Source organism: Argiope bruennichi, chromosome 1, assembly GCF_947563725.1.
Source record: "Argiope bruennichi chromosome 1, qqArgBrue1.1, whole genome shotgun sequence".
NCBI lineage: Eukaryota > Metazoa > Arthropoda > Arachnida > Araneae > Araneidae > Argiope > Argiope bruennichi.
Window position 1 is genome coordinate 56,309,542 of NC_079151.1, and position 18,467 is coordinate 56,328,008.

General features: G+C 27.5%; 1 protein-coding gene across 1 annotated transcript; it reads left to right on the top strand.

Annotated features, from left to right (window-relative positions):
• Window positions 1–1,879: 1,879 nt before the first annotated feature.
• Window positions 1,880–17,267, top strand: LOC129971539 (uncharacterized). The gene is made up of 5 exons (XM_056085775.1): window positions 1,880–2,170; window positions 10,499–10,745; window positions 12,064–12,371; window positions 14,703–14,853; window positions 16,197–17,267. Exons 1-5 carry the CDS (start codon window positions 2,105–2,107, stop codon window positions 16,502–16,504), a joined length of 1,080 nt encoding a protein of 359 aa, XP_055941750.1. The 5' UTR covers window positions 1,880–2,104; the 3' UTR covers window positions 16,505–17,267.
• Window positions 17,268–18,467: the final 1,200 nt, after the last annotated feature.

The window sequence follows — 18,467 nt, forward strand, 5'->3', positions numbered from 1 at the left end:
CTTCTTCTAATGTGTTTCTACATTACAAAAGCAATGAAAAAAATGAGTACAAAAATAATATTACTGATTTTATTGAATTTTGGGAAATATCAATATCTTAGCAATCAGTTTTGAAAATAAATAGCTTTCAAACAACTTCGGGAAAAAAACCCCATATGACTACTTTTGTTACTATGTTTCGATTTCAGGATATTAATATTTAAGTTTGTCCAGCAGTCTTTTAAAAGTGAATCTCTTGCATTTTTACATACCAATCAACATTTTCGCATTCATAAATGCTAGAATTTAAAAAAGTGTTAACACAAAAGAATTTACTTTGAATTATTGAAAAAAGAATAAACAACTACTTTGAACTATTATTCGAAGATATTATTTACAATATCAATAAAATATTTTTCATTAAAAAGAAATTTCTCTATTTCTTTTATTTTTCAAGAGTTATGTAGAAACCTGGAAAATACACATTTGCTATCGTAATTTGGAGATTATCATGGCTGTGTTATAGAGATTCAGTTTCATAGAAGCAGGGTTGGCGATTTGAGATCCGATTTCATAGAAGATATTCTGAGTTATGGGGCTGATACACAGAAAATTCTTCAAATACCTTTTAGTTATTCAGTCAATGAAGAGAGCATAAAAAGCTAAGTTGTAGTTCTTTTCTTCTTCTGATGTTTCAAAATAGCGAATTCTTCCCAAAATAGCCTCATACTAAACTAAACTAAAATAAGATAGTACTTTTATCGAATTACACTAAAATGAATTCTCATCATATGCAAATTAATTATAAAGTAATTATTCAAAAGAGCTTCTTTAACTATTTGAAAAAATTCTATTTAATTTTGAATACTTTAACATTTAATAGAATATCGACAGCATTTGTTTGAATAGCATATTGACTTTCTAGGCTGCTAAACTATCAATATGGAATACATTTTTAAAAAAAATAAAACTTTAGTTTGTTATTTGAAGACTGAAAAAGTATGAATTTAATTTAAATCAATCTGCTACAAATTGCTTCTCTTGCAAATTAAGAACTGTTTATACAAAGAAATAGAAGCATAAGTGAAAAAAAATACCACTTCGGAACTAATGTCCAAAGACAGCAATTTGTCTAACTTTAACACTGATGAAAACATGAAATTGAATGATTTGATGGAACAAGGAAATTAGTTTGATCATCACAATAATGAAAATATTATTCGGAATGCATATAAAATAAATTTTTTAAAATTTATTAAAATTAACGAAAGCATTGTAATGTTATTGTTAAAAACTAGTATCTTTAAAAAGACAATGTTTTGATGTAAACATCATTTTTATGAAATGACAGTTAAAAAAATAACAAAAAAAACTTTCTTAATTTCTTATTATTTAAAATTATAATTAATTTTTGGATTTTGAAAAACTGACAATAATCTTTTTCTTGTCTTAAAATGCAAATGTTCCATATTTAATCAAAATCAGACAAAAGTTGAAAAATATTTATCTTTCTCTATTTATAAATAATGATATAAGAAAAAGTATGATAATACACTACCCAAATAGTTTTAAAATTTAAATGGCATTCATATCAATTTTTCACAATGGATCCTGTAAAAACAACTGAAACCCTTTTTTAAAAATATGGATAGTTAATAATTCCAATATGTTGATGTTCAATATTTCTAATTTAAGCGCAACATTATCCGTTAAACTTTAAATAATTTTTTAAATGCAGTAACTTTGTCCTTGAGATCTGTTTTTGATTTTCATTTTCTAAGGTGTTATCAAAGTTTTCTAATCGGCAGATTATCTTTTGTACGGCTCAGCTCAGAATACGTATATCATAAATTTCGGCAAATCTACAAGCGTCATCATTAACTCTAAGTGACGTTTAATGTTGACACTACAAATGTCGGCTAGAAGACTATCTACTGAAAACCCTAATTATTGCAACTATGCTTTATTCTGTCCCGTATTTTATCTCGTATGTAACAAACATCTTGGATTGTGAAATGGGCAACACAACCATATAAAAACTACCGTTGCCCTTGCGGTGCTTTTTTTTCCACTAATTTCCTTTCTTTCCGAATTTTTCGACAAACTGAAGCCCCGGCATTCAAATATGTCGCTTCAAGAATTTCAAAACGGTATGGATTCTTTCAACAACGGAACTCATCAAAAACCGAATGTAAGTATTTTTTTAGTTACTATCAATTAATTTTTACCTTGAAATATTTCTTTGTTAAAATATTTGATATTTGGTACTGATTTGTCTGGGTCATTTTAACTTTCTATTAAATCTCTTATGAACTAAATGCTCATGAGTCCCCCCAAAAATATTTTTAAGCATCAAATTATGACAAATATCAAAGCCGTTTAATTTTAATAGACCGATATTTGTTCTGTTCATTTTGTATCTTAAAAGAATCAAATCTCCTGATCATAATACTATAAAAACATCATTTTCAGAGTAATCTTCCTGGTGTTATAATTTAATTTTCTTTATTTCTCATCAGTTGATTCTTCGGGAATGTTGTTTATATTTCATTTCAGATAAGTCTTTTTGATATAATTTCATGCCATGATTCCACCAAGCTGTTTAATAGTAAAATCCATGTTACTTTGATTGTCTTACTTGAGTTCTGTTTATTGCATCATAGCATTATTTAAGATGTAAATATCCGGCTAATATCTCTTCTAAATTTCGTAATGCTGTAACTTGACTTTTATTACACAGATATTAAATGGGATCCTTCATCCTTCGCTTTCAGTAATGAAAGAAAATTACAGGAATAAATATCTGATGAAACAATTTAAACAGTTTGAATTTTATTGTTGAAAGGTAGGCAATAAATACATATATTATTAAAAAACATTAATTTTGCTAATAATATTTGGAAGTTATCGCAGAAAAACGCCATAATAAAGTTTACTTTTCAGTTGATTAAATGTCTAATTGACAATTCTAAAAAAAAAAAAAAATCGATCCGAGGTGCACTTTCTCATTTTCCAAGTAATACATGTGCCTAATTTGGTATTTGTAGGTCAAACGTCTGGTTTGTAAAGAACTAACACACACACATTCGTATTTATTATTAGTATAGATTAGTCGAATATTGTGACACAGTTGGTTTACTGAGATTAATGATCGCTTAAAGTTTCAACTAATTTTTATGTAATTTGACTCGAATGGTTTCTTTTGAAAAATATTTTCAAGTTTCGAATTTTGATAGACATATTCCATGTTAGTAGCTTGATCAAGTTTAGTCAACGCATTCTATGTTGGAAACTTTATCAAGTTTTATTCAGTAAGCTATGCGTTTTTCTATTTTTTGTCTATGTCTTTAACTGTTCAATTATATCACAGGAAAGAGTAATGTTTGAAAAATGGGTGCAGATAAACATTATTTGCCGTTATTTGTTTCTGAAATTAACTGTTAATTGTAAATACAAATAAATTTCAAAAATTTTGTTGAATGTTTCGCATAATTTAAACTGAAGTATACTCAACATAGACAACTAATCCAAATCTTGAACATCAATAATGATAAAAAGCCATAATAAAATATTAGTATTAACAATAGAAATAATTTGAGTTTCACTTCAGTCATGAAATTTCTTATTGTAAAATACATTTAAAATAATTTTAAATTAATAAAAATAGAAAAGAAATATTATGCAGCAGATACTGGTATCCTTAAAAAGATGTCTTTTTTAATTTTAAGATGATATAAATATAATTGTTGTGCTGTAATATTTTCGTAATTGATCACGGAATAAAATTAAAATTTCTCTTAATTTTTAATTAATTAAATTTACAAAATAATTTCTCCATACTGCACATTATATAGATGTGCCGAGTTATAATTCTGTGTCAAATCGCTCTCGCCTGTAGAGTGCCAAATTACACGCACACAAGAATTTTTATTATTAGCAGATATAATGATTTCTCTCAATGGTGAATTATCCACGGAGCAAAATAAGAAATCTTTAAAGAATTTAGGATTTCCTCCAGTCCAGTTACTCAACAAATAAAGGATCCCCAACTAATCTTTTATGAAAACAATGAACGATCTAAAGCACTGAAGAAAGTCGGAGCAAAAATTTACACTAATACAAAACATTGCTACTTTTTAAATGCCAGCATACAAGACACTACATGAAAGTTCTTGCGCAGGTTTGTAGGTCTTTATAGTACTAAATTCCTGCTTTATAAACCACGTGAGATTCTTTAGAATAGTATGAAATAATATTAGTGCTGATATTGCTATATAGGCATAAATTTCTGTTGTAAGCTTTTTCCTGTAAGAGCACGATAAATTTAAAGTGAATACTGAAAAGAGTTCATAACAAATTTTAATAAAGTGCGCTCTTATTTGATATTTCTCAATCTTTAAATTCATACAAATGATAATTTACTGGAATGTATTCCATTTTGTAATTACTTAGCACAGTGCAATACGCTACTATCCTTATAAAAAGTATTTTAAAAGTTCAAAAATTATTGAATTTACAATGTTCTAGCGTTTTGCACTACTACTAATTCAAAATAGGTAAGAACTGTGAGTTTGAAATTAAAACATTAATCGTTGCTTAAAAATATATAGATATACATATTCAATTATAAACAAAAAATATGTATTTTATTCAGTTGAAAATTAATGAATAGGGGAAATTCTTTCAAACGTGTAATAATTGAACAATTTATGAATGTATGAATTATGAAACTTTTAATAAACTTATAATTTTTAAATGCTAATGCAATTTATCATTCTTTAGTAAGAGGATTCAAATCGTTGCTATTATTACAAGATTTCAATAATTTCAAAAATCATTTATATTTCAGACAAAAAGAATTTAGAACGCATATAAAACTTGAAAAATTATATCTGAATATAACTGAATAATTTTTTTCGAGCAACAATTATCTTAAATATAAATCTTTCCATTCTTTGTGTTTTGTTTTTCAAATAATTGCAACAATAATTCTAATTGTAAGCATACATAAGGAAAATGCATTCTTAATTGTTTTATGCTCCTAAAAATGAATATTGAATCACTCTAAAAAGGTTTGATCCCAAGATATTAAAATATCAATTAACTTCTTAATGTTCTCCTAAAGGAAATTTTCGAAACTACATTGTGATAACTGAGCTTGTATTTATAAATCAAGGTCAAATCAAGTCTAATTTAAATATTAAAGAAATGATTTATAACGAAGTTCTGACATTTCTGTCTTGTTATATGGTTTCATATTCGAACTCATTTCCCCACGCATTCGGAAACAAGCTATCAAATAATAATTTTTTTTTCTCCACGAGCTGTGGGTGTAGCTCTAGTGAAAGACAATGAAAGAAATGGAGATAAGAAAAGGGAAAAAAGATTTTTAAATGTTAGATGTAGATTTTGTAAACCCTCGTTCTTGAGATAAATTTATTGTCATTGAATAAAATGCTATAAAATTAATATTTTCTGTAAAGTTATTCGATAAAAGGACGAAATGGTACTGCCAAGTATCGCTATTTGTACTTGAAAAATTTTATATTTTTCCAAATTAAAATTTATTGACTGCCAACTATTTAGCCAGAAAGATTACTTGCATTTAATTTTGATTAAATTTTTAATGTAATATCTGAAGTACATAATTCTACAACAAAGCAATCTAAAATTTCAAATTGTGATAGATATTAAATCCGCGTAATTTTTTATAGCCCTCTCAATATCTGTTATGTTTATTGTGTGCATCAACCTTTTAAATTGTGCCAAGTCTCATCATAATATAGTGCCAATCAAAATTTAAATTCTTAAAAATATCTCTTCTCATAGTACTTGGGTATACTTTAAATTCAATTTCTTATTTCTCATATGAAGTATCCTTTACTTTACTTATTTATACAGAACCGTTTTTCTCTAGCTTTTAACAATGGAAGAAAAGCAAGAGATTAAATATTTGATATAGAAATGAAAACAGTTTGAATTTCATTGCAGCCATATAAGATACTGTTTACAATTATGCAAAAAAAATGTTTAAAACCATTGAAATTGGTAATATTAATATGATAATATTTAGAATTTTAAAATGTTGTAAATATTATTTTCTGAAACTGTCATGTAAAGGTGCCAAAGTCTAACTTAATTTTTATTTAATTAAAAATTTTTAAAAATATCCCCAAGATGCATCTTTTTACTTTTGAAATAGTATTTTTACCTATTTAGATATAGGTTTAGCTTGTTCTGCTTGCATAATGAGTGCCAACAAATGTGCAAACACACATATATATATATATATATATATATATATATATATATATATATATATATATATATATATATATATATATATATATATATATATATATATATATATATATATATATATATATATATATATATATATATAGGCATACATGCACAGACGTTCTTCGTCTTTATTAACTGAGATTGACATCAATTAAAATGCCACTGTTAAATTAATGTAAAGTAAGAAATAAATTATAAAAGAAAAAGCATAAGAATGATTTTAGAGGCCAATGAATAATCTGAAGGCTTTTTAAAGATATTTCCAATAAATTCCATGAGGCTACAGTGATTTAACGAGAAGATTCAAGTTATAAAGATCATATTATATAATGCATCAAATATTTCCATGTCTCTGTAGAATGGATCTTCGGAAAATGCCGTGCTCATTCTAGCTCTATCCACTTTTTGAAATTATTATATTTATTCCCAACAGTCAGCTTCAGAAAGGAGCTTTAAGCTTACTAAAATAAATTATTCCGTTATTAACGTAGAACATATTTTTCAATTACATATCGCATTTTACATTTTTTCAGCAATAAATTTCTTTATAGCCCTATAAACAATAGTTTTAAAAAATACAGCAATTCTTACAAACCATTCCTTTAGACAAGATCAATGACTTATATGTTCAGTTGAATAGGCATAAAATTTTTATAATCCTATTTATGAGTTTCATATCTTTTGTTGTCAATATTACTTTTATATAATGTAAATGATATACATTGTATAAAAATAATACAAATGACAATATTTTTTTGTACAATATAGCTATAATTTTATACATAAAGCAATTGTATATGTATTATGAAAAAAGGGCTTTGCTCTAATCTTTAAGTAAATAATTCTTAGAATGTTATTTGATAAATTACAACAAATGAGTACGAACAATCAATACAAGAATCAATTATTATTATCATTTATTTTATCTCCATAGTGAATCAGAATTTATTTAAAAATTCTTGCTAAATATAAGATAAGGAAATCAAACTTCAAATTTGAAATAGATTTGATTAAATTTTATCACGAATTATGCAAAATATCAATTTGGTATCTAAACAATTTCCTTGTGATAAAAGCTTATCAGGAAATATCAGAGATCAAACATTTCCTCACAGTATCTTTCACAACTTTTATAAATATTTACGGTTGGAAACCAGACACTTAGATTATTTATTTGCATAAAAATAAAATTATTCTGTTTATTATATGATGAGATTTTATTCCTTTATATTAAAAAGAGATAATAATGAATTTGAACTAAATGAAAAGAATTACTTGGTGTACAAAGCGTCAGAAAATAGACTGAACTGGGTAGTTTTATTTATTTATATGAATTATTATTTGTTATTGTTATTGAAAGAACATATTGTAGTTTAGAATTTGAGTCTCAGACAAATTGAAAAGGCTGGTTTTATAGAAAAAAAAGGTAACAGGTTGGCCGTCATTTAATATTGAATATTTAATAGATTCTGGAATTTTTAAATTGCAAAGAATAAAGGCTTAATTTTTTTTTTTTTTTTTGGCCATAAGTTGAGAGTTTTAAAAGAATTATTTTCTTTTTTAACTGACTATATGGTATGATTTTTCAACTGCCATTGTTCGAATGCCTATTTGAAAGAAAGCACAGATATTTTTTTACTATACAGTATATCTTGAATATTGATTTTTTTTGATAAATATTGAGTTTATTCTCCAATAAAATATTTAAATGTGTTAAGCCTAGATGCAAAATTATTAATGCTGATGACACATTAAATAAATCAGTTTAAACTATAATAATTTTATCACCTTTAGTATTAGTTTTATTGTACAAACATATTTAATAATAAATAATTAAATGAAAGTGGAAATAAATACATTTAATAATCTTCTAAAGACACAAACATTAAATAACTTGAATTTCTATAGCATCTTTTAAAAAATAGAGTCTATATCTAATTTATATAGAATATTCAATTCTTTGCACTGTATTTAAATTAGTTGTATATTACAGATTGATATTTAATTAATAAGCAAATGACATTAATTAGTAAGCACTGAATTTTCACAGCATTCTTATCAAGATTATCTATTTCAGCTTAATTCGTACTAGGTTACTTCATTTTTTTACACAGAAAGTCCCTCATAATCACATCTATTCTTAACTGAAAAGTCTTTTTTCACCAAATATAAATAATAAATAGTCGGTATTTAGAAGGCATTATTTATTATAATAAATATATTCGGTTAGAGACAAAGTAGCAGTAAATTAACATAGTTATCACAAAATATTTTAATTATTTATTATAAAAAGATTAATCAGTTAAATATGAAATTAAAATTACTCTAGCTCATAACCTCTTTTTCTGTTTAGAATTTTAAAAGAAATTATCTTTTAATTGCTTGGTGAACAATTCAGCATTGGTTTAAATTTGATTTCCAAATAAAATTGCGATTTTTATAAATAGAATTTCAAAAGAAAATATTTCTAAATGCAAAAAGCAAAGGCAGATTCTTCAAGCTCCAAATTTTGACATGTATCTTTTACTTAAAGCTTGAAACTATTAAAAAACTATTTTTTAAATAGCTTAAGTATTTATAAGTAATTTTAGTGATAATTTAAAAAAAAAATTTGAATAATATTAGTGTTAATAAACAAAGTAATAAATTTAAAACATAATGTATTTTGTATTGTCAATGCTAACTGAATGTGAAACAAATTCAAATTTTCGGCATCCTTCGTCGTCATTACAGATGAATGTCATCATTACAATGTTACTTTTAGTTGCGTGTATATCAAAGTAGGTCGCCTAACAGGTGGCAGGTCGATTAAGTAACAAAATTGTGTTAATTATCAAAATGCCAAAAAGAGTGAAAAACATTGAATGGGATGGAACAAGTGCTCTACAAATGTGATTTGTGGTATTTCCTTTCCTTTCCTGGAGAATGGAAAATGGCTTTCACTGTTTCTTTTAATTATGGTTATGCTTATTTCTGAAAGTATCGATTTATTTATTACAGATATCTTAATTTTTTATTACATTCGTAATTTTTATAAAAATATTTTCCTTTAACCTGATTAAATACAAAGAATAATTATTTTACTCCACATTTATAATTTTAAATCTTTATCTAGTCTAAAATTTAAAAAAAAAATTCTGAATGATTTTTTAAAGTTTTATGAATATGTTATGAATATTTCAATTTAATTTTTAATAACTGCGATTATTAACTTAAATTAATTTAATTAAATAAAAATAATTGGGATATTAAGATCTTTCAATCCACAATTGTTTTTAAAAGCGTATATGAAAATACAACCTTGACATTTATTAATTTAATAAATTGTGAATATCACTGTTTAAATTGTTAATTAAAATATTCTTTCGATTAAAGATATTAAATAGATTTCATGGATTAAGAAAATAAATACCATATTTTTTTTCCTTTCTAAAAAATCTTAAATTCGGAAAAAATTCAAAATGAATTTAAGTCTCGTATTATTTTGCCTTATATCAATCTACGAAAATATCATAATGAAATGAAACGTAAAATGTCTAACAAATATTCTTTTAACTTCTTAAACTATCACAAAATTAGAGATATATAACAATTTTTTTTATTCCTATAATACTTCAGAGTATAAACGAAGAACTTAGAAAAATATTACATAGTTTGTGTTTTATTACCAATTTTTTTTCGATTAAATCATATATGAAGGAAGAAAACTTCTCCGGTGTAATTTTTTCCAATGTGTAAGGATTTTTCGAATATAAGTTTCCCTTTTTTAAATCCCTATAAAGAAGAAAAAAATGGACGTAAGCAGAAAATGAATTTCACATTTCAAAACACGTGGAAGCTAATAACGAAAAAAAAAGTTGCAAAAGTTTGAACATGGCAAGAGGTTTTAAAATATATATATCAATCAAAATTATGACATACATTAGTTTTGTAATTAATTTAATGTTAGTAATAGATATAGATTAGTACACACTGAAAATGGACATCTACAAATTTTTACGTACACCTAAGATAATTTAATTAATACTTAGCAGAAAAAGAATCATTTTTAAATGTCACTTTTACAACCCCACACTCCTCTTTTTCACTAATAATTTCTCCAATGCGTATAACTTCTTCTTTTTATCGCTATAGTGAGCAGAAGCTCTAATTCTTACCATCCATTATATCAATTTACTTTAAGGAATCATTAATATTTGTTTCTTAATATTCTCAGGACACAGTGAAATTGCTGTTCATCGGAGCTCCTTTGCTAGACATGGTAGTCCTGGTAGGAGAAGAAACTCGAAGACAATATGGATTGAAGAGAGATGATTCCATACTTGCCAGGGATGAACACAACAGTCTGTTCCAAGAGATCTTTCATAATCCAAAATCTCGCCTGGCAGCGGGTGGATCATCCCAGAATGCAGCCCGCATCGCCAAATGGAGCTTGGAAGTAAAAGGAGAAGTCGCCATTGCCGGTTAGTATGAACGCCAAAGAATTTAGGAAATTGTTCCTTAGTACTAATACTGAAATGGCTTTTAACTATGGAACTTCAAAATGGATGATCCATAAATTATAATTCTAAATTTGAACGACTTGTTCCAATACTAGGTTTAATATAACGTTCTGCTTCAGTTTCTTACGTTTGCCTATTTCACCGGAATCTTACCAATCTAAAATTGGTGTAATTTTGCAATAGAAGTGAAAAGTTTTTTTACTTAATTCAAATGCAAATGAATCATTCTAAATATACGTAACCGACTAGTCGCCTTTGGCGAATAGTTGTTTTGCCAGTAATATTGATTATATTTAATTTCAATTAAATATTTTACGAATAATTCGTTTACGGTTCCCTTAACAAAATATTTTCATCAAATTGTGATAGATGTAAAGCCGCGTTGTTTTAATATTTCTACTTCTGTTCTGTTTGTCTGAATTTTCCCTAACGCTGTCCCATCACATCATTGAGACATTAAAAACATAATTGTGTGAGAAATCTATCTCATCATTGCATGGTATTGTTTACTGTTACTATTGTTTCATTTTCTTATTATTCATGTCAACTGTTCAGAAAATAAATAGTATTTTTCTTCTTAAACTTTGAAGAATGAGAAAAAAAATGCCCTTGAATAGTTTGTGAAACAATAAAGGTTTTAATTTCACTATATACTGAAGAATACTGTTAAATTACGCAAACGTTATTTCTTTAAAAATTGTCAAGATTCGAAGAAAAACGCCATATAATTAAATTAATATAAATAAAAAGCTCATTTCTTTATTTAAAAAAATTTCAAACGATTTGAAAATATTTTTTGCTATAATATTTTCGGAAGTTATTGCTGAAAAAATGAAATTTCACTTAATTTTTAATTAATAAAAATTTTTAAAAATCACATTACGATGCATATTTTCAACCTCCAAAATATAATTGTGTCAAATTTGGTGACTCTATGTCAAACATTTGGTCTTGTAAAAAACCAAGTGAACAGATTCTCCTTTATTAATCACAAAGAATATTACAAACATTATACGCCTTTAAGATTTAATTTATTAGAAAAGAAGCTAATATTGAATCAATATTCAAACAACTAGTGACCTTTGAGTAAGAAATAAATAAACAAATCAATAAAAACGTGTATCATATTTTGTTTCCGTTTATTAATTAAGCTCGCTGCATATGTAATTTGATAACTGACTCTTGAAAAGGAAACTCTGGGTGCAACAATAAGGAAATTTCATGAATGAAATTAAGACGCCATGTATTTTTATTTTAACAAATCACTTTTAATTTCCAGGTAGCACCGGATGTGACGACTACGAAGTATGGCTACGAAACAAACTTCAGACAGAAGGTGTCACGCCACTGTACGTCAAACTTCCTGAAGAAAGAACAGGTATCTGTGCCTGCCTGCTTTCCGACGAAGGCGAGAGGTCCATGGTCGTTCGACAAGGTGCAGCAGCGCTGTTCAGAGCTGAACACTTAAAGACAGATGTCATTCATCCATACGTCGAGAGTTCCCACTGTGTTTTTGTTGAAGGATACTTCATAGTTCATTCTCCAGATGTTGTCTTTTATTTTGCTGAACATCGGTCTTCTTCGCAGGTATTCCTCCGCATAAGTCATATTTCATATTAGGTTTCTTTTCTTTATTATCAGTTTGATTTCTGAATCTCTGGCCTACCGTTATCTTCAATTAGAATTTTATAGGAAACTGCATTCAAAACCTAGTGGTCATAGTCATAATCTAATTCCCAAAGGTTTACCTAAAAGGATATATATTGGCAAACAATAATTAATTAATATTTTAAAGGCAGAAAGCAGAAACTGTTTCAAATTCAAAAAAAAAATTCATCCACACCATCTTCAGAATTATGTCGATATTCCTTAAAGTAATCGAAATAATTATTACCTTTGAAAAGTGTAATTTTACACAAACAGATTCTGTCATGTTACATTACTTCGCATTCAATATCAGCATCCACAATCTAACTCTAATTTTAAAAAAAATACTTTAAAAAATTGCGGGAAAAGGTTATATTAGATGCACTACCAAAATCACTTATTCTGTTACAAATATTTTTTAATTTAAATGCAAGCCGTTTCTAGAAACATATATTTAAATTTATTTATGCATTACTGATGCATTTTTTTGTTATGAAAATGTCTGCTTAAATAATTGCCTTTTTTTTGTCTTAGTTGACCTTATTTCTATTAAAATAAAATCTGCAAAAACAAAAGCTATTGAAACAACTAAAAATAATATTTACTGTTCTAGACAAATACCTGGCCAGACTGCAATCGATAATGTAAAAAATCATAAATAAATTTTTTCTCATAGAATATATACCTGAGAATGCTGCATTTAAGCTGTTGTGGATAAAGAAGATTTTTAAATATGAAATTAAAACCAAGCAGAATGAATTATGTAAACCTTTTAATGAACTTACGTTTTGTAGAATATGTTCAGATAAGTTACATGAGAAGACTTCTCGTTGTCGTCTCACTGCAATTTCAAACATTCCAGGCATATCTTACATATCTTTTTTGTTGCAAAAAATCTAGCTAAGAAATCTTGCTTGAAGTGAATAAGTATACTGTCACGCTTCTCCTGTCCCCCCCCCCTTATAATAATATTAGAAAAAGACGTAATGAACATGGTGGCCAAAGAATCTAAGATCTAACAGTCCAAATCCTGATGCAAATAGTTCCCTCTTTTACCTATTGAGACATTTCCGGAACCGCAAATAGTTTATTTTTTATACTCTTTCATCCTTTGCTGTATTTTCTGAACACGTTACATGCAGAATAGTTTGCCAAGATCAGATTAACTTGTAAGATTTTCGTTTTCAGTCGGTAAATTTTAAGTAACTATGCCCAGTGACATAAAGACCTACGGAGATCGCCCATTTGAGATGCTACACTGCACAGGTACTTAAAACTGCTATTGATAGTGATGAATTTAATTTCCAAACAGCCCCATTCTAAATATATGTGAGGAATCATATAAGATAAAATTATTCCTTTTACCACGTCTCAACAACTCATTGCTTTCAAGAAAACTACGAATGATATTCAATTCGATGAAAAGAAAAGTAAGGGTATAGAAACAATTGTAACATGCTGTTTGTACAGTAAAGAGTTTGAAATGACCATCACACATATCCAACAGGCATAAAAATTATAAAAGCGCTAATTACACACCATCTAATAGCGATCATAGACACTGTTATATTGTTTCTCCCAAAACAGTAGTGTTTAGATGGAGCTGAAAAACTAAGGCACTTTACATAGCGGCTGAGATTCAATATAGACTTTCCTTCAAATGTCTCAAAAGGAGACAGTATACTGGAATTAAACACAGTGACAGATATAAAGCAGGATCACTTAGCAGTTCCATGTGATTACAATAAAGCATATCTTCGTCCTTAAATTTGTTGTATTTTTATTGGAAACAATGCATTATGGATATTTAAAAAAACATTAAGAAGTTTTTGATAGTTAATGGAATACATTCCAAATATAAATAAATCTCGTGAACACAAAAGAAAAATACAGTTGGCTCTTGCATCGCATTATTAATTCGTTGGCATGAGCAAGCAGCTTAAACCGCGATGTCATCCTGATGAAAGCAGAATCAACACAGTATTATGGCTCTTTCGTCTATACACTCTCAGAGATAGGATTCTGACGCTGAAAGTTATTTGTGGTCTTGACGATTAGCTCTATATATAATTATTTTATATAACTCTTTATATAAACCTTGATTTATAATGTTTGCAAAATGAAAGACAAATTCATGCAATCAAAAAACAATTTTGTTAATATATAAAGGCGAAAAACTGCGTTTTTATCTGACATACAATATTCTCAAATTAGATTTCAAAATCAACTACTAATTTAAACTACTAATTTAATTTTATTGATTTCATTTAGATTTTCTCCTTGAGTTTATCCGCCGAATACGTCTGTCGACAGTACTGCAAGTCCTTACAGGCGGTAATTCCTAAAGTGAATGTACTGTTTGGCAATGAGGCAGAAGTGAAGGCTTTAGCGGAAGCCATGAGTGGCAGAGGTGACCTTACAGGTAAGACGCGGCGGCGTCTGCTTTCGTTTTATTCCATTTATTTTTTAATTAGTTATTAATTTTTCAAAAAAAATATTAATGTGAGATTCAGTTTTATTTTCCTTTACAATTGTAAGTACTTATACTCTTAATGTAAATATATCTCTAAAATTGTAATTTAAATTTTGCAAACGAATTATATTATGAGTTAATATGAATTTAGATTAAATTTATTTAAAAATAAAAAATGAATTTAGCAGTGATATTTCCATGCTATTTTCATGGACATAAAGGATTAAAATAATTTCCTTTCCATTTTGTCATTTATTTCTAGCAAATAACAAAATAACTGAAATTTAAATAATAAAAAGATACTGTTAGTTTTGTTGATCTATATATCTTTATTTATCATTACTTTCCAAATTATTAAAATGATAATACAAACTTTAATTATAACTAGATATACCTTTGTCTATCAATTAGTCTGCCCAGAATATTGGTTTTTCTGGTTGTTAAATTATTAATTCGGACTGCATTTATTTAAAATCCCATATTTTTATTTGACAATGCAAAAATCTGTATTTATCGGAATCAGTCTACTACAAATTATTGTATGTGTAAATTTTTTAAAAAATGCATATATTACGAAACAAAAATGGAGATGATAAACTCTACTTCGTAATTAATGATCCCTAAAAAAATTTAATTTTAATTTTAACACCATCAAAGCACGCAATTGAATGGTTTGGAGAAGCAATAAAATTAGTTTGTATTGCATCATAACAAAAAAAAATCATTATTACTGTTTGATTTTCAATTAAGTGCTAAAAAATTGTTAAAATTAGAGAAAAATCTGAATGGAAATAAAATTAATATCGTTAAAAAGGTTAATTTTTGAATTTTAAAATGATGCAACGATTATTTTAGTGCGATAAAACTTTCGAAAGATAGATGTAAAATATTAGAATTTAATTTTTAGTTAACTAATATTTTGGTTAAATTTCAAATTTTGAAAAGCTAAATCTTTCTCATGTCTTGAAGAACGTCTCTCCCAAATTTCCTTAAAATCCGGGGAGGGGGGAAGGGCTGTGAATTAATATAAAAGGCATACAAATTTAAAAAATCTTTTTGTAATCAATTAAGAATCTTATTTTTTTGATCAAATGGGAAGTGGGACATGGCATCATTTTCATCACTATTAACGGCAAAAGGAGGGGGGGGGGAGAATCGCCAAAGTAAATTGTGATCAATTTTTTACATCACGCTAATTAAATGAAATAACATAAAATATAATCCAATTATAAATATATAGTATTTTAAAACTGCTTCTTTATATTGCTCTTATTTGTTTTCTCCATCAACAGTGGAAGAATGTGTGACACTAATCCATCGCCATCAGATCTCTGAAACAGGCGAATCTCGCATATTTGTGGTCACTCGTGGCTCCAAGCCTCTGCTCGTGGTCCAAGGGGGCGGCGGTCATCAACTGTTCACGATTAAACCTGTGGAAAATGTGGTTGACAGTGTGGGATGCGGCGATGCCTTGGCCGGGGCTTTTCTCGCCAACTACATTCGCACGCACAATGTTGAATCGGCTATAGAAGAAGGCATCGAGGCAGCAAGGCAGATTCTTCAAGTGACTGGTTGTGAACTTCCACGGAAAGAAAGTTGATGGAATATATTCAGTATTGTTATGTAACAGATTTTCTCTGCCGGTTCACACACATCTTAAACCTTTTTTGGATAGATGTACGACGATTGGCGACGGTAAAATAAATAATGTAACAGATCTATGCATTATCACGATAAGTAAGAAGTTCGATTTATTGATAAGCTAAATAAGCTAGATTAATTGATAAATATGTACTGAGTGAGAAATCAGGCATTTTACTTCTTTGTAAATATATATTCTAAAACCACCAAATCTTACAAAATGTTTTCTTTTTTTAATCTGAGAAAGTTTTATTAGAGATTAAAGACTTTGTTTTAAGATTATCTTCCCAGTCATCACTTTGAATTATAACACTATCATCTTTCAAATTCTAATTGAATATTCTTAAAATATATTCTATAAGGACGAAAATTGAAGAGTGGTAAAAATAAATGCGTTTTAAAACTGAAATTTTGATTCAGAAATAGGGAAACTGCTTCTTTTCTTTTTTTTAATTACAGCAAAACAAAAATTTTCTTTCATCGATTGTCATTTTCTGCTCCCATGGGCTTTATTACTACTTCTAGAAAATGTGATTGTTTAGACGAATTGTTATAATGCTAATAATATTTCAGAAATTATTGTCACAGATTAACTAACGATGTTGTGGTAGAAAATCTCATATTCTTTGGCAAAAGTGTTTAAGGAATGATATTTGTAGTTGTATTATTTGTAGTTCATTTGAGATGTAAATATATAATAAACTTTAAAATTTTGTTACTCACATTGGGATCATTTTTTATTCATGGTGTTCTTTAACACAAATCAGTTGAAAATCGTTTTGAAACAAATACCGTTCTTCTGAGACAGAACGTGGGCTTCGAATTAAAAAAATATTTTAAGTTTATAAAATAGTGAATTCTGCCAAACATATACATCGAGAAATGAAGCAAGTATAATTAAATGAACAACTAATTAAATTAATTTAATTTACAGAAGAAAATTAAACTGTCTCAAAAATTCTATTCGACAAACTTCGATTCTGAGAACGCCAAATCCAAATACAATACAAAAATAATACTGGAAGATTAAAAGACTTCAGCTCATTAAAATTTGACCCAATACGGTATAAAACGATGCAAATCAAATGTGAAGTTTGCGATCCCATAACCACATTACGTTCAAGAGCACTAAAAAAAAAATGCTTATCATTAAAATGGGACTGAAACATATTGTGGTCTACTAACAGAAAACATGCTTTACCAAATATAAGATAAATAAAAATGTGAATGGAAGAAAAGAAGAAACCATAAACACATTCATAAACGCTGGCAGGTTTGATCACATTCATTTTTCTCATACATAATTAAAAAGGATGTCGAAACAGAAGCTGACTATATGCCGGAAGAGGGTTACAGAAATTTCTAGGTGATTCTTATATAAAGAGATATAAAATATAAAATGTTTTAAATTGAAAAGATTTGATATAAATTAACAGACGATACTCAATTGCTGTAAAAGATTTACTCCAAGAAAGACTTGAAGAAGTTTGTGTGATTCTGAATTAATTTGGCAAAATATTTTATCTGAAAAAATTTTCAAAGTGTCCTAGTTAGGTTTCAATTTTGAGTTATTAAGCAATATATCTATCTTTCCCACCATAAATCATAGAGTGGCTATAAAATCTTGCCTTGTTTGGAGGCATCTACAGCCGAAATTAATGAAAGAAGGGGAGCCAGATTTGATATGTAAACTATGGAAAGACTGCAGAGATGAATGCCTTCTTCCAGATTCCACAAAAAAAGAAAGAAAGAAAGTCATAGAAATTCCTGGTGCTTCATCTTGAGCATCCAAAGGTCGGTGCATCCACAATGTTGTATGAGAGTCAAGAAATCCTGATTTCGATTAATAAAAAACTATTCCCTGTGTGTTTATACAATATGTCATTAATTACTATATGAGCCCTTTTTATAACTCGAATTTC